The 26,880-nt window shown below is 44.6% G+C and overlaps 1 protein-coding gene across 2 annotated transcripts in view; it reads right to left on the bottom strand.

The window, feature by feature from the left end:
• The window catches only part of raraa (retinoic acid receptor, alpha a), a 143,225-nt gene that overhangs the window by 24,071 nt on the left and 92,274 nt on the right, over positions 1 to 26,880 (bottom strand). The window contains exon 1 of one of the 2 annotated variants that reach the window (XM_085361297.1): positions 14,379 to 15,454. The exons of the other annotated variant lie outside the window; for it this stretch is intronic. Within the exon in view, the coding sequence (XP_085217423.1) occupies positions 14,379 to 14,556 (178 nt within the window). The 5' untranslated portion in view covers positions 14,557 to 15,454. Of the gene's footprint in view, positions 1 to 14,378; positions 15,455 to 26,880 lie in introns of those variants that run through there. 2 annotated transcript variants of the gene reach the window in all.

Raw genomic sequence — 26,880 nt, forward strand, 5'->3', positions numbered from 1 at the left:
AGACCAAGTTATTGTCGTGGCACCATGACTCTAAAACACATTTCATAAATGCAATAAAACACTCCAACATTTAGGGACCCAACTGAAAGAAAAACAAAAAGACAAACACATCAGAAGGCATCCAAAGACTGCCATCTAGCTGGAGAGAACCACAAGATCCCTGACAACAACGCTCCCTTGCAACCACGAGTGATGCGGTGTAACTCTACCCAGCAGCTGTCCATGCCTGCTGACTGACACTGGGACTATGTGAATTGGCACTCGCCCCGGGCTGACTGGAGATATCTGGCATGAGCTGATGGTGTGGGACATGGTGGTGAGCACAAGGGGGCAAAAGGCAGCCCCTGTAAGCCAGAGGATACCAGGATGTGCTCTGGAAAAGCAGCACATTTTAGTAGCCTGTCGAACTATAGTGGAGACTCCGTGATAGTGAGTGCAAGAATATAAGCTCTTGATTAGAGAGCCATTAATCCACATGATGCCCACAATGGATCTGCCATTGAACATGGAGTTACTTTAAAAAGCTGATCACACACATTTAGCAGCTGTATAGAGCTGAGTATAATGACTGACCTACATTAAAGGAGAGAAGAGGGGAGGCAGGGAAGCGGGAGGAGAGAACATCTGAAGAAAAAAGACGAGATGAGCGACAGGACCAAGGGAGGATGGTGACACGTGAGACAAACATTTCAAAAGCAGGACCCAGATAAAAGCTCCGCATGCTGGCATGTTTGCTTTTAGACGTTTAGTTCAAAGTAAGAAAAAGCAGAAGGTGTAACCACAGTGTAACCTTCCTTTGTCAGCCATTATAAAAGGGAATTTACGCAGCGTTTCTGGAGTAACATACAGCTGGGTTACTTCAGTACAACTCAAGATCAAGGTCATCATCGGATCATAACAGGAACACATGCAAGTAAAACCCCGGCCCTTTGCAAACTGCTCTTTAATGTTACCACTCTGACTTTAAAAACGACTTCATGAAACATTAAGCCTCTCTGTTACAGAGTGCCTGCATTGGTTAATTATAGAACTATGCATGAGCAGATGACTGTGTACATGTTTTTGGGCTTTTTCCCCCCTAAGACCACAAACTGTACTCATGCACACTGTGAGCCAGGAGGGTGCCAAAACAATACTAATCCTGGGCCACCCAATACAGACTCAGTGTGTGGTCTGACAAAAAAAAAAAAAAGCCTTGAAGGTTAGCATTTACTCATCTGGGTGATGCAGTTTTGCAGAGCCACTTAGAAAGAGTGCAACATAAGCTTCAATTCCCTCTATTCCCATAAAAGCCTCAAGGTCAGTGGCATTACAAGCAGAGTTGGAGGGTCAGGGGCCTGGAAATATTCCTGTGACCTTAAAGTAATCATGGAGAGAGACAGGTGCTGGGGAGGAAGGAACAATGGTTTAGAGAGAGGGTGAGTTTGTGAACACTGCACGTCTTTTTCGAAAATTACAGTTGAGTGATGCGAGACAGATGATTTCAGTTAGAGTGGAGATCATGAACACATTTCTGCCTTTAGCATTTAAAAACAACGACACACTAGAAAATGCTGGAAAGTGCATTTGATAAAGGAAATGAATTACGTTCACACACATTAACCGGGCCCTATTCATCTTTATTGGCAGGAGTGCCACACACATTGCCTCTCCTGGTGTTTGAAGGCCAAAAGGCCTTCATGAATACTTGTGCTCTAGTGTTTGCACTTCACTTGCTAACAGAGAGGTTATCTGCCCATTGACACTCACTAATCCAATGTGGCTGGCAGCATTCAAAGTCCTCCGTTCTTAAGCGCATATTCAACAGTGGAGGAAGCGGGTCGTAAATATGGGAGGGAGAAAAGGGCTATTTGCATTAGAGGGCTAAAGTGGACAAGGAGAGGCCTCGAAGAGGTAGATAAAAAAGGGGGGACAAGGATCAAGAGGGGGGAAAAAAGAAGAGGATCACGAGGATCTGGAGAGAAGAGAGGATCACCAGGGACAGGCTTTGTCATGTTAAATCGCTTCTCTCAGCCCATGTTCTCCCTTTCTCCTCCTCCTCTCTCTGGAGAATACAATAGTCAATCACAGGGGAATAGATTACAAGGGTCCGATCTTCTCAACTTCAGAGCAGGATAGTGACATTGGAAGTGGGCTTGAGGTCGCAAATAAGCGTGTGCAGGACTCAAGTGGGTGACAGCGTGTGCTCAGGGCGAGCAGCGACCCACAGGGCAGAAAACAGAACCCAACAAAACCTACAGAATACCTCGAGCGCACACAACTTGAGCCAATTTCAGCAGGGCCAAATTTTAAATTTACAACATTGAAATCTCTACATCTATATATGCAAAAATCCACTATTTCATTTGTGTGCTAGTTAAGTAAATGAAAAACACACTTTCTAATTTTGGCCTGTTTCAAAACAACACAGCAGAGGTCAGAAGGCAAATATTGGTTATGAGGCAATAAAAAATGCTTTAAAAAAGTGCCTCTTCATCACGCCATTTCTCCCCAAAATTAAGAATCCTTTTAGGTTTGTCACTTCATTTACTTGTCAACATGAGTTACAGGTTCTAGTTAAACCTTACATCTGCCTTCAAGCCTCAGCAGGTTAATGTGCATTCCTTTAACATAGACTGCAAACATAATGACCATGGTTCCCTTCATAAATTAGCTAAAAGTACCAACGTCAGCTTTAGAGTTAAAAGGGCATTGTGCATGTAAATGGAGGCATCTGCAAGAGTCTGGACAAGATGATGCAGCAGGCGTGCCATTATCCTGTCACTAGTCTGTTAAAGAAGTCAAAGATGCTATGACCCAAGGGCTTTTTTTTTTTACTAGATCGGCAAAGTGGTTAGAGTGGCCTAAAGACCCCTCGGAGACAGCTGACATATGCAGAATTGCCAGACGCAGAGGAAAACAAGCTAAATGCAATTTAGTGTGGCTGCCCATCCTTCATATACAGAGATTTGGAGCCTATATCATTGCCTGACGAGGCCGCACATTTGACAGAGCCATTCTGCATAAAGCAATGCGAGTAAATCCAAAGACGAGAATAGCAGCTTATAACAAAAGTTCCCCTAAAGGCTGCACAGCCAGCCAAATCTTCTCCTGCTCATGTCCCCTAATGATGAGTGATGACAGGCGTTTTATTCAAATGCCTGGTGCACAGTGTCGGTGGGGCTCCTCGGCGAAGATGTGGGCAGAGTGAGGGGTAAAACTGGGAGGCAGCAGGAGGCACATTCAATTGCATTTGATGTCAGTGCCATCGCAATAAAAAACAAAAAACCCAAAAGCAGAGGTGCATGTCAATAGCGCTGGGACATTAGGTTTGCTCTGTGTTTAGGACAAATGGCTGCTGACAGCAGGCAGAGTCATTAAGGGAGTGCAGTGGGATGTTACTAGAATTTAATGGAGGACATGTTTAGCTTCCTCGGGTATGGGTCGTGCTCTTCCCTTCTCTTCCCCTCTCTGTGGGTGCTGTCTCTGTCTCTGCAGACACTAATTTCCTGCATGGATCCCTGACCTTTCAATATAACCTGGGGGAACCATTTGATCACAGCACAGACACACATAAACCACACACCATTTCCTGTGATATGGCTGCCCACCAGTCAGTGGGACTGTTTTTTGTCAGACCACATTGCCTCTTAGAAATGGAAGCCTTTATCATAGAACATCAAGTAACTACATCTTCCTCAACTTCCCTTTTTTCCTTCTTTTTTTTAAGAAACAGTAACAAAACTGAAACTGACTTTCAAAAAAAACAATCTAGTTTATAAGTTTTGTGAGGTCGCCATTATTGTCAAACTAGTTTAAAAGTGAAAACATGAGTACAGTTGTGCTCCAAGCCAAGCGCTTGGATTAGCCTGGTGTTAAAGCTTCCACCTCTCCCTCCTGTCCTTTCCCCCCCCAGGGTTCAGTTAACCCCAGCTGGCCTTTGCCGATTCAACTGCTGCCTCTGCCAGCCCTGTGACCTGGGCTTCATTATGACCCTCGGGGGCGACTGGGTCTCGTTTTGCTGCGACCCAGTTCCACTGCAATAGCAATGTATGCCACTCCCAGTTAACTCTGTCCATTAAGCTAAGTGGGGCCCGTCAATTATTCAACAGTTTCCAATGTATAATTAAAGAGATAAGGTGTACTGTCATGAATAGCGGCGCACGCAGGTGAGGAAAGACAGCAGTACTTTTAATTCAGTGTTCTTTGTTATCATATATCTGAATGGCAAATTTTTTTCCAATGTGATGAGAGGGATGTTCAGAGAAACAATAATGTTAATCAGTAATAAAAAGCAGCAGCAGGGTGTTTCATAATCATTAGATAAAAGACAGGCGAGAGGACAAAATGAGGAAGTGGAGAATTAGGGGAAGTGGTTTAGCATAGGGATGATGAGAAGATGAGAGCTGCATAGAAAGAAAAAGATTCACGGCCCGAAGGATGAGTAGAACATACTGTGTGTTTATTCTTATGCTTTAAAAAGAAAAAAACAAAACAAAATCAACTCATTTATAAATCACACTGAACTCAAACGAGAGTGAGTGCAGAGAGAAAATTAGGCCATAGTTTTAAAAGCAAGAGAAAGCAGATTTACAGAGCTTCCCCCCCTGCTGTGTAGGTGTGCGTCCTGGGGGAGCCCGTGATGTTAATACAGTTATTAAGCCTCTCCACTGAAGCCTGCTCCACCTCCTCTACCCCGAGCATCAAGGAGTTCTCTCTGCCTGCCAGGCAACGGGCAAGCTTGCCTCTTCCACAATGAGATCAAACAGACCCAAGTAGGCCAGCTCAGGGGAAGCCTGTGATGAAGCGTCCCACTGAGCAGCGAGGGCAGGTGGGGTTGGGTATGTCAAGCCCAAGGAGAATCCCAGCAGGCTTTAGGAGAAGGGGTGGGGGTTAGACTTTAACCTTGCGATAGCTCCTCCTTCACTTCTTCTTCTCTTTAAAGTCAGCTGACCAAGATTCCCATGCACCTCTTCTTGGAGTTGGGGATTACAGCCATGAAAGGTTTTAGTGAATGTATATGAGAGCTGACTTTTTCTCTCGTTAGCTTCAAGGATATGTGCAGCCATCAAGGAGGTTTGCAGGTTGATAAGACGTGCACGGCGTACAGCCAGGAAAGCCCCCCCCCCCTCTCTCTCACAACCTAACTGGTTACCCCTGCAGCAGGGTGTAGGTGTGTGTCTAATCGCTGCGTTACTGCGTTATAATTCAGACAGGACAGGGAAGGTTAGTGTTGCCACTCCTGCCTGTAGCCAAAGGGAGCAAATTTGGACAAACATCTAGACAGCGTGCAAAAGTTGTTTTTCTAAAGTACTAGCAGGTTTTTTATTAACATTTTATTTTCCACTTATCTGCAGCAGTTTTTAACAGGAATATAAATGAAATGGCTAAGTTTTGACAAACATTGTGACAATGCTGGCCAACTGGCTCGCACACATTAGGAAGATCACAGGAGGGCGTTTTGTGTCATGATGACACTTGAAACTAAATGAAAGGAAAGAAAGTTAGTGACTAAAGAGATGGGCAAGATAAGGCGTAATGTGCTGTAACGTGGTAAATAGGACGGGGATATAGGTCATTCTGTACCAGACTCAGTTCCCCAACACTGGCCTGTTGGCAGCTAATGGATGCAGGCCAAGTCTCTATCAGTCGCACTAGAACACTAATAATATGAGTCACCGTGGCAAGAATCTCCCCTTCTCTTTCCCTCTCCCAGTTTTATCCCTTTACTCGTTTGCCCCTCTTCCTCCTTTGCCATTTGTTCTCTGCTGCTTTTTGTTCAGAAGGAGAAAAGGCCAAAAATCCAGAGACCAAAAAAATGACATTAAACCCCCTGAAAGGCTCCACAGAGATTACTGTTTGAAAATGCCAGCCCCTGCCCACCTCCCCCTCCTTTTCCCTGCGCCTGAGATCTCTTTTTCCTCCCTCCCCTTACCTCCATCTCAATTTCTTTCAGCTGAGAGGTGCTGACAGCCCAGACACAATAATCTGGCTCTATTGTGGAACTGCCACAGTGGCAGCAGCGCTGTGCAAAGGTTTCCCACGTATGGCGCGAGGGCAAAGCGGGGTGTCACGTCACGGCGGTGCCACTGAACAGTGCCGCTACAAGGGGGTGGGGGGACTGGTAACTACTTGCAACAGAGCACCATGCAGAGCTGCTTGACAACTCCAGTTCAAAATGTTGTCACCTTTTCCATTAGTCAGCTCCGGGGCTCAAGCAGAGACCGAGAGGAGGGGAAGGGCTATCTAAAATCAGAAGTGTAGGAGCTCCTTGGCAAAGCACAAAGAGGACTTCTCTTTGATCACAATGCTATCACTGGGAGCACAGAAAAGATTATTTGAAGGTTGTTAGACTATGGTCAAAACAAAGCAAAAGTCCAACACTGGAACACCAACTGAATTATTTAGTGAGCTCCATCATATCTTTGGGCAAACCTAGTGGAGCAAATGTATTTCTTCATACACTTTTCTCCGTTTCCTTCATCTTTTCAGCCAACTATAAAAAGCCTTCTACAGGTTACTGTTAAAAATCTCATGGAATAACAGAATGCACCCTCTGAGCTGCATGGCTGCATATTTCCCCGTAAGCCCAGCCTTAAACTGAAAGGATATCCATGAAAACAGGACTATTTTTTTGAAGAAAAAAAAAAATAAGGAAAGGATAAGGAAAAGAGAATCATTTGTGTCTGATTTTTAACCAGAGAAGAGAGTGCGTGTCATCCTGAGGGTTGTTGACTTAACTCCACTCACAGCAAAATGAACAAGCAGCAAGGAATTCCGGCACATTATTTTTCCCCGGAACAAAGAAAGGACCTCGGCATCTGACATAACCATTTAATTAACATGATATGGGCCTAGAAACGCTCTCTCCTTACTATCAGCCAGGGTACATCAATAACAATAGCCCAGATAAGAGAGAGCAGGTCACAGCAAAGGTTAGACGTATCTTTAAAAAGACAATACCACCTCCCTTTTGAGAACACAGCAACTCCACTCGTAACAAACAGGATCGAGTTGTTTCAGTCTGCACTCGTCACCTTTCATAACCCGCACTGGTTTGGAGCTGCTCAGCTAGGATGCATCTCTTTGCTCACAGAGAGCACAAACATATCAAACGTGGTTACGGGGGAACAAGTGGCATGTAACCTGAGCCCGTCTGCCCCCTTCAGTCGGACATGCTGTCCTATCCATCACTATCCAGCTCTATACTCTTCCTTCCCACCTCGACCACACTGCTGGCAGTCTATTTCATCCTGGTCCCAGGTGGGTCTTTAAGAGTCAAATGTCAGAGGCCGAGCTGCAGCCAGACACATAATGAATATGAAGCGATTCAGAGGGGCTGTGGGAAAGAGAGGAGACTGGTGTCCAGACAGTCCTGAGTCATGCTGAGCAGACCTTTGGCTGGGATGATATGAGAGAGAACCACAGAGGAAATGCTACGCAACATGGACATCTGATGTTATTTAGAAAGGTGCTTTCATAAATCAAGACAAGACATATGAACAGGTCTCATCTTCCTCCGACTCTGTATGTTCCTGCGGGGCTTGTTAGAAACGGAGATAGCAGGTTAAATATAAACCAGAAAACAGACTCCAGTTATTAACTACAATGAGATCATCAGAAACACCGAGACCGTTTGCTATGTTAGGAGCTGGCCTGCTGGCTTAATAAAAGCATAGTTGAAACCAAGGGGATTTTGTTTTGATGTGCACAAAATAACTGCGGAACATTTTGTGATGGGATCACACCTGCTGAGATGCGTTCTCAGACCAAATATTTTATATTGACAGCCCAAATGAGGATGAGGATGGGTCACCTGAGGATTTATGAAATAGATTACAAATTAAAAACAATGTGGGACGGCGGTGTAAAGCTATCATTCCCACACCCTTTACACACTGCACTTGTGGGTCGGATCGCACAGGTGTTTGAACTTGACCTTCATTCTAATCTCAAATACACATGTGCAAAGTTTCACGGCTGCATATTGCACAGTTGAAATGCTACAGTGTTGAGAAACTCTGCCCACAGACTGAAGGGACATGTGAACACCTGCCCTATAAAAACAGCCTTTAAAAGGCAGTCTCTGCTACAGCAGGTGTCACCGGGGAGCACACAGACTCACTAGGTGAAAACAATGGCAGTCATGCTGTTGCAGCTGATAAATAAGGGCAGGTTTGATTCAGGACTCCGTGCTGATTTTTTTCCCCCCTTGCATTCAACGCAAACACGAGCTGTGACAGAGCATTCGTTTTCAGTTAACAACACCAACTGAGACGGCAGCAACACGGTGCTATTTTTTTGTCCCGCTCGTGTGAAAGTGCCAGGCTTTTGTATTTTTAGCACACTAACCTCTAACCTATTTTTCCCCCCCCCCTCTCGCTGTCCCGCTCTCAAAATAGGCGGGCATTCCACTGCGGTGCATGTGCAAGTGTGCGTTTGTGTGTGAACTACTTGAGGTGTGCACGGTTGTCATCCATGTGATGCTAACACAGATCCCCAGAGGCAAAAACTGAGGATGAGTGTGCTGGTGGGAAGCAAGCAGTCCTGTGCTCTGGCCTGGAGCTAGTGGCCTGAGAGAGCCTGGCTGACTGCACAAGAGAGGCAGAGGCATGCAGCGGTCCTCTGCAACTGATGAAACAAGGCAACATTCCATGTAATCACTCTATATATAGAGGATGCTGAAAAAAAAGAAGGTTGGAGGGCAGGAAATCTTGTAAAATATGAGGAAAAATTAGGGCAGGGAAGCATTAAAGATTAATCGCCACACTGACTGCCCGGCTCAGGCTTGCCATGCGGAGAATGCCACCACGAGATGGGAAACAGGGAGGAAGATAAAGTGTGAGAAAGGACACACTTTAGGAATGAAAATGCCTCGCAGATGAATTCTGGGATGATAAATGTCCGTGGTTCAATACCCTGATGAATTTATGTGTGTTCCATTGTGGGAGGGTGGGGATAAAACATGGAGATGGGGAAGAGATGGGAAGCGCAGGGAGAGAGAGGGGAAGAGGGAGACAGTGCCGGTGAGCTAGCCATGCAGAGCACATTGCGAACAAGCCATCTGTAGAGATAAGTAAAGAAGTGATTACAACAGGCCCAGCTCAATTTCTGACAGTTGACGCTTGACTGCCCCTGAAGAGCAGAATTGATTTAAATGAAGCAGCAATGAATATTTTAGAGGGCAGAATCCCCCTTTAACCTGAACAGTTTTGATGTCCCTCCCAGCCCCGTGCGTGTGTGTAACGGTGCTGACACCAGGGAGAATGTAATTATTGATAGCGAGATTACAGCCCTGTTGTCGCAACGGCTACAATCAGCTGCCTCCTTTAAGCCCTGATGAATCAATGACACTGCCTGGATCTTTTCTGTCTGCACTGCTTTGTTCATCAAAGTCAGCTTTGCAGTGTACACCAACCCTTGTTTGGGGATTTAGCGGCAAACCAAACTGGTGTACAGTACACTCTGACTTTTGCCTCCGGCTAATTCTCTCCGCAAACAAGCTGAGGCCCATCAGTTGGTTTGAGCGTGCGTTCATGTGTGCACAAAGGAAAAGAAAAAATGAAATGCCCAGACAAGAATATGCTGAACCCGTGATGTACTCGATATGCAATAGCAAGGCATTACGTCGCGCCACCTGCAAGACAACATCAAAGTTGCGAGCCAGCTATAGCAGTGTTTGGAAGTAAAAAGCCGGTTATTCTGCCACTCTGTTCAAGGTGAGGGACCACACCCAGTCATTACACTTTGTGGAGTGACTGAGCCAACGGGCATTTAAACAAACAAAAACACGCATCTTTGTTGCTCTTGGTAAACTTACTGCAGCGACTGTTGTAAGTAACTGTTGAATTGCATTAAAAGGGCAACGACTGCTCCACAGGTAGGTGGCAAGGTGCCGTTTTTGGGAGCAAGTGATGGCAGGTTGTGAAATGCTGCCCTGCAGCCTTTCCCAGGAGAATGGCAGGAGCAATGCTGAACTCCGGTCACTCCTCTGCCATTGCAAACATACCTTGATGACACAATTTGTTATTGATGTTACCCTGAAGGTGAGAGCAAGCGTATTCCAGTGGACAATCAGATTGCACTCTTTCACCCACACACATCTCCCCGCTCTGTGATGTCCCAGGCATGCAGGCTACTAAATCGCAATCACCTTTGGTTGATCGGGTTTAGATAGATGTGGCAAAATGAGGAGACTGCCTAACGCTTTCCTTCTCCAGAAGAACAGATGACCTTGTCTCAGAGCTGTGCATCATTTCTGCCAGTCCCATCAAGTCCGGACCAATAAAGCCCCACAATAAAATCCTGATGTTCATGATGGCACCAAGACACATTTGTGTACAAGCAAAAAACATAAGACTCAGGGACCCCACAGTCGCATAAAGGGCATGGTCATTCAGGAATACTAAGGCCTGGAATTTGCATTCCTGCCTTATATAAACAGTCACAAGCTGTAATGTTATTAAAGTAGCTTTGCCAAGAAATCCTTGATTGTTCCAAGAAAATAAAATTTGTACTTTATGATCTTCCCCTTGTAGGATAGAACCCCCCCACACACACACTTCTGTGCCAGAAACCGACAGTACTCTAGCCAGTTCTGCTTAGTGACCCGACTCACCGTTTATTTTCTGTTGTTCATGTTTTTCCAGTTTCTAGCATGCACTATAAAAAAAAAATGCACATAGAAAGAAAAGGTGCAGGAAGTGATATTTGCATTTCTTTCGTAAGGCTGACACAATCTGTTCTCCTGCACAAAGTCCAAACACATCACCCACTTTCCGTGTTTCAGTGTTGCTTCACAACACAAACAATTACGGGTGCTTTTTGTTGTGCTGTCTGATACTGCAGACTCAGAAAAAACTAAATGGACTTGCCTGTAAATCTGAAACTTAAAAAAATGCAAATTCAAAAAACTGCTCTTACAGCCAGAAAAAAAAAGGGGGGGGCAAGGACTTAAGGACTAAATATCAAACAACTCAGATTAAGACACATACTGTTCATGTAAGCGCACTTTCATCATCTTTCATCATCAGAAGACAAACATGACAAAGAATGCTTTGCTCTCCATCTCACATATGCTCTATGCAGTGACTAATTCTTTTACACTATAGACAGCCTGAGAAAAATATACCCCAAAGAGCAAGACGCCCATGGGCTGCAGAGCATTTGAGCCTACCGTGCAATCCCCCCTTTCCACCATATCCCCAGTTTTTAGTGTGTGACAGTCATGTGAACAAAGCCGCGTGCATTCTTTCGTGCATGAGCCTATAACCGCTGTAAGGATTCTGACTGTGACTCAGTGAAAAATCAAGTGGATTTAATCTGCAAGGCCACACACTTTTCACCTGAGCCATTCAGAGCCTTCTTCCAAGTAGAACCAAAATACAAACAGCACACAATGCCTATGACTGGGAAACCTGGTGATAAACAGAGGCTACATGTAAACAGTCAAACCTCTTAATACACACCATCTTTTAAGAACTCGTTTTACAGGCTCATAGTGTGCTGGATTATATCAACTGATGTAAAATGGAAACATAATCTTTCTCATATTGCACCTTTCAGTCTCTTTAAGGATCCCCTCGGGAAAAGACCAGTCTCCTATGATTAGTTAGCTAGCCTGGCAAAAGAGCACTGAACATTGGTTATGTATCATAACCTCTACTCTACGAATGCTGTTGTAGGCCTTAACCCTTTATCATCAAAGTATCATACTTGCTGTGTAATTCTGACTGTAAAATGACAAAATAATGCTCATCTTTCTTTTCTCTCTAGCCCAAAATGATTGAGGGGATATGAAAATCTAGGCAGGGCTGGTTTTTCTGTCTGTATTCAAAAAGCAGTACTTACAACTGAATTGTGTTACCGTGATACACCGAATATCCCGGCAAAACCTGACTTCTCTTCTTTCCAAAAATCATTAATATTGTCTCTAGAACAAACAGTTATAGAGATGTGATCATCTGTCATTTAACTATAGCATTACAGATTCAAAACAGCCATGTCTAATGAAGTGTATGAAGGGGCTCCAACAGATGAATAACAATGGAAGAAGCTGCTGATTCCATGACTTAAGCTAGACAGGTATAATTCAAATATATATTGGTGATACAAGTAAGAAAATGAGGAGTAAATCTGAATGTCAGTAAATCCAAGCTGAGCAACAGCAAGTCCTGTACGACTTAATTACACCCCATTGGTGTGTGCTTTGGACTTTATAACGTTTAAATGCACAAAAGAAGCAATTTGAAGGAATATCACTATCACTAATATCACTAAAGGGAAGGGAGTAGGCTCAAAAGCATAATATGGCCTTGTTAAAGAACCAATAATACTGGGATGAAGCACCCATATGATGTGGATTTATACCCACTCACTTAGTGGGTCCAGAAGGCCGTTTTAGGCTAGATTCACTTTAGCAAAGATGTCACTGAGTGCATGCTTAGAGCCAGAAAGCTCTTCTGTGAAGCCTGTAATGAATAGTTAGATCCAATGTGGAGGGGTTGAAAAAACAGAGGACCAAAAAAGAAAAGCACAGAGGGGGTAAAAAGAAAAAAAAAATGGTAAGACCTACCAGGAAAAGTGCAGAGGAACATACCATGACACTACTCTCTGTGAACTTCAAAAAACAAAAAAGCAAACAGATGTTTATGGGATTGTCTTGTGATTTTTTTGAATCTGGCTCATTTGGATTCCTGCGTGAGAGCGGGGAGTGACGAGGAAATCTCGCGCTGTTGTCTGGGTTGTTTTCTAGCCCTATGATCCAATAAGCCTCTGAGCCACGTGATGACACTTACGGATGTTGCGCCTCTCTGCTCTACACCCTCCCGTCAATGTTCTCTGGTTGTGCACTAAATTTTTTATTACATTCAAGCAGTAAGGCAAAGAGCAGATATGCTACCCCTCACCCACACACACACTCTCACTCTCCCCCTGCAATTCCTCCATTGAGCAAAACAATGTGGAGTCGAGTAAAGGATCAGAGGTCTTTTCCTGGGCCAAACCCCCACAGTCTCCCCTCAGACGAGCTCACATGGTTTGAATCAATGCCACCACTAGAGCTGTTTTAATGGACCGGTTCAATAAATACTATCAGGCTCTTTGAATATCTGTTTAGAAAAAAAAAAATGTACGGGCTTCGCCTCTTTACTCGGGAGAGATCTTTTTCAAAACAAATAATGAGATGAGAAAGATGAAGAAAAGATTACAGCACGTACAAAATAGTTATGGCTGCTTGTCTTTTGTTGTTGCTGCCAAACATTAGAAATTCCTGTCTAAATTTCCCTTTGTCGTGCGTTTCTATAGTCTTGAGACAAGGAGGAAATTGGTCCTTAAGAGCCCGTGGAGATTCCTGCCTTTTTTTTTTTTTAGCTCCTTCACCAGTGAAAGACAACAGAGCTATCCCTTCATAAAAAGGGCCTGCTCACGCTTTATGCAGCCTGGCTCTACTGAGGTAAAGAATGGGAAGCAGCTCTTGCTATACTTTGTTGCTGCAATAAAACTCTCTCTCTCTCATATCTGCAGCAGATATGCTATCAGCAAAATTAAATCTCCCACGGCTGCTGGCGGATACTGACCCAAGGAGATCATGCAGCAAACGCATGAACGTATCATCAATCTAAACTAAATCTCACTGATATAAAAGCACAATAAACCTGTCATTTATAAAGACTGCTATCCTCACTACCTAGCACAGGAGTCTACACATAAAATCATACTAACTGAAATATTGTTTTTTTAAAAATAAAGTTATGCGAGAACATCACTTCAAATTATTTATTAAATATAAATAAATGAGTGCAAGGCTTTCAACATTTAACAGATACAGTTGTCTGGTGAAGGCCATGGTGCTGCTGCTGAGGAACTTTGGCCTGTGGGTACAGCTTCCCAGAGGACCAGGGGATAACACTGGCATGAAAGTTTGATCTGATTAACGCTGGCATCGCTTGCACAAACCTGGTTTGCATTAAGTGCAGATTTCAGGAACGCAAAAGCTTCGGGTAGCGTGGCCTGGATCAGAGCGCAAACAGACTGGCAGGAAAGAGAAGGAGGGAAAAACCCCAAACCTGAGCGAACGCTCAGAAAGAAACGAGAGAGACGAAAGTGGGTCAAATATATATAGGCCTGTTGCAGCATTGACGGCTTACTGATTGTGATAACGTGCAGCGCTGTTGAGCACATATTATGGGGTTTAAATAATGGAAGTGGTAACTCCAGAATAAAAAGGCCTTCAAATGATCGTTTCACATGCGACCGGCGTGTGCTGGGAAGCGCAAAATAGGAAATATAGTGATTATTATGCACACACACTAACAGGGAGGGTTCAACTTCACCAATTAGTGAGATGAAGGGGAGGGGGGGGGGGGGGTGTTTAAAAAAAAAAAAAAAAAAGCACCTACAGTGATTGGAGCCGTTCCAGTGCTGGTTCCTGATGGACGTGCTGTACGGATGGGGCGCCCCGGGCATCAGTCCTTTCTCCGGGATCAAGCATCCTCTGCTCTGGTTGTAGTAATCCATCATTAAAAACGGGTTCGGGCTGGGATTCAGTCCCACAACGTCCACACTCTCATACATCATATGAAGCAGGGCGACGGCAGGGGGGAAATATTAGCAAGAGGGCAAAAAACAAAAACAAAATACCCGAATTGTTTGTGAGGGGTTGGTTTTCAGCTCGCCACCAGCAGCGGTGCCGAACGGAGGGGGGGAAACTGCATTAAAATCGAGGGGAAAGTGGTAAATCCAAACACAGCAGGGACATCGGAACATTTGGCATCTTCTCACGGCAATGTGAAGATCGAAAACCAGACCGATGGATGAATCGGTGTCCGAATGCGCCTGATCGGATATGAAAACATAATCTCAAAGAGCAGTCTGCGTTGTGTCCGAGGTAAGAAACTCGACAACAGAAATACAATAAAAGGAAAAAAGAAGAAGAAAAAAATCGGGGACGAGCCGAATAACTTCAACAGAAGGTGTCTGTCTTTACGGCGCTGCTCAAACAGAGCAACATATGAGGCTGTATCCACACGACAAAGAATAAATCCAACCCCCAGTCCAAACAAATCTTTAAATAAATACAACACAAATCTCCAAAGTCTGCGTGGACAGCGCAGGGAGATTTGGGAATGTGTTGCAGGCGCAAATATTAGGAGAGGGAATTCCGCAGAGTTGCAGTTTGTCCTTTTGGGTTACGGTCGGTTGTCCCGTTTGCGCCCGTCGTGGGTGGACTCCTGTCAGCTCCGTAAAACGAACCAGTCCCCCCTCCTCCTCCTCCTCCCCCCAGCCTCGCAGACTCTGTTGCACTACAACGAGCGGCCGCTTCCCTCCGTCAGACCCTGCTCTCCAACATCCAGGCTCCCGTTAAAACGCGCAGCGCCGCCTTGTTTTGTATTCGGGGAAGAGAAGCCTAAAACCATTCCCACACCAAACCGTGCGGCTATCATGTTCTGCAGAAATGTGACAAGGCACAGCAGCTGAGAGCTTTGGCTCCACCTCCACTCGGCTCTTTCTCTCTCTCCTCCCCCCCCTCTCTCTCCTGCTTCCCCTCGGTGCCTTTCATGCGTTGCTCCGCCCCTTCTTTAACCCCTTCAGGGACGTCACGACGGATCTCCCTCTCCCGAAACACGGGCACTGCGGGAGTGTTTCTTTTTGGGGGGTGAGCCCGCCGGCCGCCGTCAAACTGAGCAGCGAGGGCTTTAAATAGGAAAGTATTTGAGGACATGATTAAGTTATATAAGCTCAGTAATTAGTCTTGCGTGTCTTTACAGAGTGATTGTGCACACAGCGGCTGCTATATCACAATCTAACTCTCTTGTTTCTTTTTTTCTTTTTCCTGAAAGTCCCCGTTTATGTTCTCACTCTTTACTGGGCTCCTCCTTCCAACTAATTTGACCCTTTCCCCTCATCAGTCCCTAACCCTCCCGATTTTCTTCTCCCCCGGCCGCGGTCTCCCTAATTTGCCTAATGCTATGCGGCTGAACTTTTCCTGAACCCAGGCAAGTAGGCAGCCTCACCTTCTGGTGACCCACTGGCTGACTCGGATCTCTGGCTTGCTCTCATCCCCACATTATTCAAGGTTTCCCACCTTGTATACCCAGTGTAACACTATTACACTTTTCCTCTGGTGCTGCCCAGAGAGGCGCCTCGGTTCACACAGCACACACAAGGATAAAAAGTGCCAAAGTCACCCAGTCATAGTAGCAGGGCGCTTAACTTTTTCTTTCCTCCCTCACAGTTTAGTTACAGCTAGAAGAAGTCCAGGAAGTTGTTTTCAGAGTTGCTGCCTTTATACCGCAACATTCCAGGTAACATTGTTCCAGCTTATTAAGCAAACCCTGCAGCTGTGTCATCCATGAGGCATAGCAAAAACTCACACTATAAAAGCAGTTTGAACAGTCAGCTGACGCTAATATCAGTGCTGATAAAATATAGTGGCAATGAAGTTTGTAGCCCCGTGAGTGCATCCAAACTTCTCATGTTTTGCCTTTTTCCCCTTATGTGCTTCAGAAATCCCAGCCTGTAATTTTGTGATTGTCATGTGATCTGGAGGACAGCTGCTGGCCCAAATTGTCTGTGCATGCATAATAGTAGAGATTAAGGCCAGGCACCAACATACAAAACTGTGTGGGGTTTTTTTTTAACCTTAACAATGTAAAAGCAGAAATGTAACGTTCGAAACACACAGAGCAAATTCTGCCTGTTTCATAACTCAGTGGGACGTCCCTGACAAAGTCGAGAACATAGGAGGACACTTTCCGAGCTGTTTTGGTATCTCGATGTGGACGCAAAGCTTTTCCAAAACTGCCTGGGTGGACAGTGAACATCTGATACCCGATCTTGTGAAATGTATCTGCGCAAACACAAGCACGGCCAAAAAACCCTGAGTGGCTTGTATTGTAACCTACACCACAGCCGAGACAATACCTCTCCTCCCCCACTTTCCCTACACCTGAGCCACAGGCCACAGCTGGGTCTGACCAGCATGTTTTTTTTTTGTTTTGTTTTTTTTGAAAGGGATTATCTGCACACTGGCAGGGGGGCTCGGCTTGCTCCGCCTCCAGTGACTGTGACACTTATTTAATGCAGGCCCCTAGTGTGTTTACCCTGCCTGATAAGAGCCGATGTGCAGGCCTGGGCCATGGCGACCCCTCGTCTGCATTGATAGCGCAGCCACACATTCCTTGACAGGATTAGCCCAGTGAGTAATGGTTGTCAGAAAATGCTAATTTTCCAGGCTCTGTTTTCCTCTCTGAAGAGGGAGCATTCATCCCTGGGTAATACCCCATGATTGCATAAAACAAGCTGAGAGATAACAGACTGCTGATCATTACTTATTAAGAGAGGGGAGAATACAAGATTAGGCTGACATACAGTCCTTTTCCCACAGCTTTTTATTTGTAGCGAAAAGAGGAACTCCATTAAGTCAAAAAAGAAAAAAAAAGAACTGAATATATCCAAGTGGCTAAGAGTAAATACGTGGCAATTTTCACAGGAGAAGGTGATATTGGAACAGCGGACTCCTCTGAGTACGCAGTTGGAGAATTGAGTGTGTTACACTGCATTAGTGGAAAAATTAGGACTGGTTTTTATTCCCAGTAATAATATGTAATATGTCACTCTCACATGAAAGTCAAAATATAAGAGCCAGGACATACACTTGACGGCTGGTACCACAACAGCAGAAGTAAGAGTGGTAAGTTAAAGAGGGAGAGGGACGAGAGGCACGCACACACACACAGGTTTCAGCCCACATCAACACACACCAGTTCAAGTGGCTATTCTTGTTCCAGCATCAACAAGCGCCACACTCCTGAGAACATGGAAAAGTACTTTGGCACTGGAAAGCCAGAGAGAATGAGATTGTGCCTCGATCCCCTAAGTTGACGCTGAGGACCCAGTCTCAGATTCGTCGCTCGGGCTTCAAAGTGAGGGTGCGTGAAGTGCCGACTCCAAACCGATGCACGGACCTGATCAAAGCTGCATTCAGACGCAGGGGCCTTGCAGAAAGAGTTATGCAACTGAAAATAATAGGGAGACACCACGAGCGGCAAACATAACCTTGATCTGAAGCAAAGCTGCAAGTGAGAGTCTGGTGAAGAAATAGAGAGAGAAATGGGGGGTGGGGGTGGGGGGGTTTAGGAGAGAATTCAAAGAGTTTTATGGGCTAAGAGAGAAGAGGAGATTGCTGGCTGGACTTTGAGGGTGTCAAACTATTTTTACTGCCCCCACTTTCCTTCTTTCTGAGTCCAATCAGGGGCACTAGGAAGCTGTAAAAAGTGCACGCCTTGCCATTCCTTCCCCAAGGAGATGGGCAGACAGGTTAGAACAAACAATAGGTTGTTTTGTCATTTGGATTATGGCGCACAGCAATAGTGGGGGGGAGCACAAGTCCTGTGTAAGTGCACAAAGTGGACTCAGCAGTATCCTTCTTTAGAGCATGAGTGAGAATTTCTGTTTCTGGAGACGATCCACTTACATCTGCAATCAGCCCTTGGCTCTTGTGTTGCTACCTTCACTCTGGAGATCATTTCTGTCCTCTGTGACTAACGAACACATCCTGCACAATGTGCTCTTTATTGGACATGATGGTCAAATCAAAACAGAATCAAATTGTCTCAATGTCATGGAAAAGTCTGCTGAGCTCTGGCTGCCTAGAGACACTAAACAGGCAAAACAAACAAAAAAATAAATAAAGAAAGAAAAACCAACCAGACCTGCCGTATCGCTCAGACAACAGTCGGCTTGGGTAATAGCCATCTCTTGACACGATAAGGCCAGAAATGTTCCAGTTAGAATGGCCTGGGCCTAATTTTAGAGTTCCTGTCTGCCTTAGTGGCTACTACACAAACACAGGCACTCATGGCTCACCTCCCCCAAAGCACTCCTGCACATGTGCCAGCAGATGGCTAATGCCCAGACGATAAAGAAGTTGGGGCAAGCCTCGGCAAAGGTTTCTATCTTTCTTAAATCTTCCCAGCGGCCTAATAAAGCAGCACAGCGGTGGAGAATTCAGAGAAGAAGCACTTTAAGGAGTTGAAATGTGTCCTAATTTGAGACGGCAAGATAGTGATCGAGTCTGTTCAGGTCTCTGTCACACTGTGAGACAAAACGGGCTCTCTGTATGTCAGCATTATCCCACGACTGATCAGCACCGTAATCCCACCCCACCCCACCCCTATCACTAGCATAGCCCTGGCAACCACTTCCTCCTGTCACTCTCCAACTAGAATCACATCTTTGGCGTGCATACCTGTGTGGGTTTACGCATGTTTGCTTTCAAGTCTACCTGAACCTCCGTGGCCCGTCTGTTACCACTCCGTTCCCCTTACTGCCTTTACAGTTTCCGTGTGTGTGTTTGTTTGCACAGCTGGTTTTGTGCAGCCTGTACAGGCAGCACCAGCCAAACCCAGCAGCTGTGCTCCCTGACATTGAGCCAGTGCGTAATGAGGGCCCGACCCTCCAATGTGAGAACAAGCTCCAGTTATCAATGAACAACTGTATCACTTCCACCTCCCTCTGTCAATCTAATGGAAACACATACACACGCATGCGTACGCATGAACGCACACAAACCTTGACCTAAAGTTAAACTGGTCTATAGATCTCAGCCTTGGTGCTTTGCCATCCTGTGTGTGTGTGTGTGTGTGAGAAAGAGTGTCTTTTCTAAAAGGACCCTCTTAGCCCCCCCCAGTCATTATCCCTTTAATGTCCTTCCGACAGCAGATTCCAGCATTTATGGTACAGGCATATATCTGCCCATAAAGCCTTTTATTGTTCAGCCCAGCTCTATGGTGGCCGTAACCTGGTTTTCCCATTTTTTATGGGGGACCTTCACTATATCACAGAGGGGGGAGGACAAAGCTGCCCACCATCGGTGTTTACCAAAGTATGGCCGACTCATAAATCCATCGTGGCCGGCGGCATTCTGGAAATACTTCAGCAGAGGAAGAGAACGAGAAAGAGAGAGAGAGAAGAGGTAAGCGACGTAGCTTATTGTATAGCTTGTAATTGTCCACACTCTACAGCCTTGAGTTAGAGAGCCATCTCCTCAACGATCATTAGGTCTATGTTGCTTTGCACCAAGTCCATCACTCAGCAAATCAAGAGAAAATTGCTATGGATGTTACCCTGGAGGAAGGATATCTCAATATCAGTCATCCAAGACTTGGAATGGCCTCCATTAGATGTCAGAGACGGGGAGATGTTTTAGTGCATTCAGACGGATACTGGCTAATTCTATTTAGAGAAAAAAAAGGACAAGAAGAAGAGAGAATAAAGCACAGAAACAAGGAACAACAAAGAGAGCAAGAAAATGAGAAAAACAAGGGGAAAGAAAATATGGTCAAATTCCTCCTGAAGTTTTGTTGGCAAATTTATAAGTTTTGTTGATTATCAATTACAAAAAAAGTGTTTATTCACACATTAACCATGATTAATCACAGAGAAACCATTGCAGAGAAAACAAACTGTAACCAAACCTTGACTGAGACTTGATAATCATTATCCTGATTTGAAATTATGTGCGCCTGTCAGCAGAGTCATCATACCCGTATGGTATATTGTCTGGACTGGTCCCGACACGTTGCTACCAAGCTATCAACCTCCAGGGCTGAAAAGTGAAGCCAACAGAGTTGAAGCAAGTCCCAGTCCCCATAGACTCCCGAAAGTGAAAAACTTCAGATGTTTACAGCCCAGCGCTTTAGTTGATTGCCATTGGTTAGTTCCACCTCGGCTAGTTCCAATAACTTCACTCTCAAAGCTGACGGCTGTGTTAATTACAGTAATCAATTACACAGATTGGAAATTAATTGCAAATTTAATGTTTAGCTCATTTTGACAGTGCTCCCTGCAATGCATCCCTTGCTTTTGCTTTTGCATACACGTTCCTGGATGACATCCTTCTATACTCATATTTTACCTGCAGCTGCTGACTAATTAACTAAACTGTGAGAAGCAGGCGAAGTATATTATAAGGAAGTTACAGAAAGGAGATGAGCTCTTGCAAGAAAGCGCAGAGGGAGAGTCAAAAGGCAAGGAAGCAGGAAGCTGGAAGAATAATCTCTCTGCTCTGCCAAAGCTCACTCAGAAACTGGCATTACTGATGCAATTACAACTCAAGCTACACTCATTTATCCATGTCTGCATTTCCTGAATCCAGGTTTTCCATCTCGTGGTCTTAAATCAGAGCTCTCAAAAACTAGAGATGTGCTGATAAAATGGGGGGGAGAAGTAAGCATGTTCTGCATCTCTTTCAAGTTTTTGATTATGACCATGCTGTCTGCTTTTCTGGTTGAAAGCATTTCATCTCTTTCTTTTAGAGATCTAAGTATTTTCCCCACTCCCTCTTGGTGCCTTCTCTCTCACACTTCAGGATTTGAAGTGCTACAGAGGACCAATTTCCTGTTTTCTATTCAGAAGTGTGATGCTCGTGGTGGCCTGGAGGGGATATGGGAGGTGGTGGTGGTGGGAGGGGGTTAGTGGTTCACTTTAAGTGGATTGCCCTCATTCTTGTTGTGCCCAGCCCAAAGCATTATGATGCCTCGGTGACTGACCTCCGCTTCAGCAGTGCCCCTAACACCAGTACAGACAGGGCACACCAATTGTTGTGCTTGTTGCACAAAGGCTGAATGTGTGCCACGACCTGCACAAAAGGTTGGACAACTGCAGGCCAAATGTGTAGTCAACACTCACTGAAACCACAGTCTGCAGTGTGTGGAGTGGGCTGGGAGTTATTTGCGATACAGCTCTAATCCTGTGCTCGCTCTCTCATAAAAGTTGACTGCCCTCTCTCTCTTCTGGGCGCCTGTATGCATGTCGGTGTCTGTGCACAACTCTGCCAAATGATATGAAATGTTCAAAAAGTGCCGATCTAATTTGGATGTTGATGAAACGTGTGAAATCCTCAGCTTACCCAGCAAAGTTGGGAGCCGGTGGGGACAACAAAGGCCCTCGGGAGAGCGGCTCAGAGCATGAAAAATGCCCCTTGCCGTCATCACCGCCACAGCCCCTGCTGGCCTGCCTTTTACAGAGAGGTGGGGGGAGAGAGAAAGAGGGGATGGGGGGTTGGGGATCTGCCTCATTCTAACTTGGGAAGGCAAGAAGGAGGAGGGTTAATGGAATGGATGACTCCGGCACATTAGATGAGAAGTGAGCAGAGCAATGAGCAGAGAGGGAGTCATCAGCGTTTCAAAAGAATGGGGTGCAGTGAAAGTAGACGGAGCAGCTATACTCCTTTCCCTGATTTTATTTATATATATATATATATATATATATATATATATATATATATATATATATATATATATATATATATATATATATATATATATATATATATGTGTGTGTGTGTGTGTGTGTGTCTAAGAAACAGAGGAGTTAACTGGATGAAAGGCAGCCACATTTAGCCACAAATCCCAGAGGTACACATACGGGTCAGCTTCAAAGATATTCACTGTATGTGGGGTTGTTACTGCAGTCAAAAGGTTTACTCATCGTAGCCCCAGGGAGTAGAATAGAGCTGCGTCATTCTCACACAACTGGCACGTGAAACAGATATCAGTGGAAAACCTTTTGCCCTCAGACATTGGCTCGTCCTACCCTTGGCATTTAGGTGCACAAACATTGAGGTGGGGGAAAAAAAGGGAACTAGTGAAAGCAAAACTAACATCACATGGCTTATCATATGTTTAAAAAAATGCATTTGCATCTGGCAGCACAGAGAAACTTTTGTGCTTTTGCTTCACTCGGTTGCGCATATCATTGCAATCCTAGTGAAATGTGACCGTAATAGAGAAGAGGAACCTTTTTTAAAAAATGAACAGATCTGTGAGAAAGTCAGGGTAGAGGCACTGCTAATTTCTTTCTATTCATTCACACTGAAGAAAAATTTCTTGAAATGAGCTGCCTTTGCAGTTGGGCCTGCCTGTGATTAAAAAAAAAAAAAGGAGAAGAAGAAGAAGAAGAAGAAGAAGAAGAGCACAGACTGGCTTTGGACTGATGGCATCCAATGGCAGTCGCTATGGCTACCCAAACCATCTGTGTTGTGAACCCATAGAGAGGGGGGAGTGTCTCTAAAGTAAGTAAATAGGCTAATACAAAAAGTGAATGGCTCAGAAGGGCAGATCATTAGCTGACCACATCTTGCTATTCTCTGTGTGATACCAGGACAGGAGGAGGGGGTGTTGATAGATTAAAAAAAAAGAAAAAAAAGCAGCCTGATAATATTTAACCAGCAGAGATCTGTCATCAGTCTGGACCATCTTCCCCCCACCCCACATCATCTGTCCTCACCGCCAGCTCTGACCCATTGTCATTCAAACCCCAGCTCCCTTTCACTCCTTATTCAATATTTTTGAGCCATTGTTCCACCTTACATGCCCCGGCTACACTACATTAACTTTTCCCAGTCAGTGGTTTAAAAGGGTGGAGAGCAACAGCCAAGAGAAAACAAAACAAAAAAAAAACCCATAATAAGTTATAATGTCAGAAAGTAACAAAAACATCAGCCGGCCGTCACACAAGTCTGAGTTTTGCACACATTTTCAAGCATGCACATTGTGACACTTTCTCCACTTCATACACACACACTCCTTTTCTCCCCTCCCTTCCTCCCCCCCCCACACACACACACACCCACCCACACGGAGCAACCCTGTGGGCTTCACTGGGCTCTTTGAATAAAAAAGAGAAGTCATTTATCCGACTCATCTTTGCTGCACCTCGCAGCACCTTTTAAAAACACTCTATATTCCTTGCTAAGGCTAAAGCTGCACCTTACTGACAGCATGATGGAGAGCCCTATTCTACCCCCCTTCTCTCTCTCTTTCTCTCTCTCTGCAGTCTCCCGTCTTTCCATCTTAGCTGCCAACAGCCCTGACTTACAAAAAAAAAGTAAAGGCTAAGCTTCAGTGACGATGTAAGAAAGTGTAGATCCTTGTGCATCTGTCTGTGTGTGAGCTTCAGTGTGTGTGTGTGTGTGTGTGGTGTGTGTGTATCAGTGTTTGCATGTTTAATCGGGGGGAAAAAAAGTGGCATAGTTAAATGTGTAAAAAGGTGGAGGGGGAGTTCACAGATGAGCTTGCTCATGTGTGGAGGTGAGAACAGGAGTGCCAGAGGCTGCTGGGAGGCCTGTCGTGTCAGAGCTCATCAGCAGCTAACAAAATCATCCACCAGAACCTGTCAATATTCACTTCGCTACCCTCTCTCCGGATCAACTCGTTTGCTGTATTCCACTCATTCTATTCGGTTTTTGTTATTATTGTATAACCTGGAGAGACATCACAGGCACGCTTGTCAACTTTGCTGTTGTTAAATAAACTAGGTACATCTTTGCTTTCTCACAGATTACTTAGGTTTTAGTCTTTCACGTGTAGGGAGACCACACTATGCAAAGTGTGGACCTGTGTAGGTGTCACGTCACCATTTTTTTCTTTAAATCAGTCAAGGTCACTGCAGAAGCACATTACACTGAAATCGAGTTAAACAGCAGTATACCCACTGCACGCATTCGTCTCAGGATCTCGTAGCATAATGCTCCATCTTATTGATTTTGGGGCAGTTGTTTTGCTTTCCTTTCAGGACATTGTGGGCCAGACGAGATGGTGCGCAGGCTGCGTCTCGCTTGATTTGGAGCGTGCTGCGTCCGCATTTTTAGAGTAAAAAGCAAAAGGTCTGTGTAAAAGGTTCTCTGGTGACTTGTATTGTGGTATGGTGATATGGTAGCATGTAAATACAAATCATACAGATTGAACTGAATATAAATCAGTTGGAAATCTAAAAAAAAAAAAAACAGAAGGGAAAAAAAAGAAAAGAAGAAGATGGCGTATATTTCTGTTAGCACACGGTCGAGCGTTGGGTTGTCTAGACTGTATTTGACCAAAGGTGTGCGCGCTCCACATTTGTGTGTTTATCTGGAACAGTTTCCATGTAACCGAGCAGACATCGACAGCAAAACCTTTAACCTACTTGGCAAACAGCCCGGTTCTTTCTATCTCCCTCTCTCCATGGACGGATCATTCATCATGCTCTTCCCCTCCCCTTTCTCTCCATACAGCATCGTGGTCTGCAACATTATCTTCATCAATACAGCTTTTAAAGCAGATAAAGGTCACGATCGAGACAAGAATGATTGAAAAGTGTTCTTATTGAATAAAGTAATAAATGAAGGGGGGGGGGGGTGTGTAAAAAAAACTTATGGTATAAGCCTAAAAAAAAAAAGTTTGTTATTAACCTGTGCTGTTTCAAAATCATTCATTATATTTTTTTCCACCTCTGTGATCATCTGTATCTAAATCTAACTATGTATGCACCGATGCTGTATGGCTCTCTGAGGCCTGGATGCTAACGGTTGCCTCTTCCACATTTTAACCCTTAAAAATATTAATATATATCTGTTCAATTGAAGATGGTAAGGAGTTCAGAGTAAATAATCTCACACTGCTGCTATGTCTTTGGATTGTGTGAGTGGTGGGTCTAATTCAACCAAGCATCTGTCATGGGAGGTGCCGCTCCATGTCCTCCATCCTCTCCCCTCCTGCTTCTCCACAGTGGTATCAATCTTCTGCCCTTAACGACTAAACTGATTCCTGAAGTGTTGCTGCTCGGCTCATCAGGGCAAAGTGTAGCTGTGATCTCCTGTGTGGATAACCCGAAAGCATTTTGTAACAGATTTTGAAACAAGTCCTGATAATTGTTACAACAGTGGTGACGGCAAAATACAGTAAGTGATGTCAAAAAGATACAAGCGCTGACAGTAAAGACTGATGGTTTCTACACTTCCCCGCTATCAAGCAACTTCCCTCTATTTCAAAATGGTTGACATCCATATTTCTAATACTCAAACACATTTTTTTGTGCGTGAGCAGAGTTTGTGTTGTAAGAGTTGCCAAATGTACTCTGACGGTGGTTTAGTCATTGTGTCATTTGCGTATCCTCCGGTTCAATTTCTATCATACTGCACTGTTGCACACTGTTCAGTGTTATTGTTTCTACATCTGCACGTATATCCCAGCCTCCAAGAGCACTTGTCAATGCACTTGTGTCAATGAGTGTTTATCCAATGTGTCCACAGCTCTCTGCCCGAGATGTCCCAATAAACAGCTCAAAATCCTTTGCGCATCACTCGTGCTACATCCATTCTCAAGGTCAGGCCTCAGTATGATAGTGTTCTTAGTCCGCAGTGACTTGAAAAGGCAAAAAGTTAAATATCTGGAAAACGTCTGAGAAGTGAAGTGAGACAACAACAGAAAACAAACAAACAAAAACAATCGGAACTATTCACTGAAGCCATTGTTTGCTTATTTCTCTTTTTGGTGAACTGTGCCGTTGTTACCCTTTTCAATCAACCAGCATTACACACAGCGGCACCAGCCTCAGGCTATGAGGAGTCCAAGCAAGTGCATTTCTATATGCTCTGTGGTGGTTGAATTCCCAGAATTATCTATGCACAGCCAGAGAACTATGCAAATTGGTATCCACATGGGACCGTAAAATCCAAAACAACACAAAAACACAAGCAGAGAAAAGCATATCCCTATGGAGTTGGGGCTTTCTGTTTATACTGAACTATTGTATTGGGGGAAAAAAACAGAGAAATGTGTTTTTTGACAGTTCCGCACATATGTATATATTTCTGTGTGTGTGTGTCTGAGTGTGTAGATGGTGGAGGAGATCGCGAGTATGAAGTGAAGAAAAAAATATAGTGTGAATAATTCATAAAGGACAAAAAGTGACAGTTAACGAGAGTGTCACAGGACACTAACGTCCTATCCGTCGAACCATCTGTATCCCGCCCCATCTCACCCTCTCCTCTAGGGAGTTCAGATAAAGGATAATGGATCTGCTGACATTCATCTGTCCTAAATAAAATTCACATAAAATAACCCTGTTGGTACGAAGGAGCAT

The sequence above is a fragment of the Diplotaxodon limnothrissa genome, linkage group LG8, assembly GCF_057381915.1.
Source record: "Diplotaxodon limnothrissa isolate DT_005_m linkage group LG8, D_limnothrissa_male_GT1.1, whole genome shotgun sequence".
Taxonomy (NCBI): Eukaryota; Metazoa; Chordata; class Actinopteri; order Cichliformes; family Cichlidae; genus Diplotaxodon; species Diplotaxodon limnothrissa.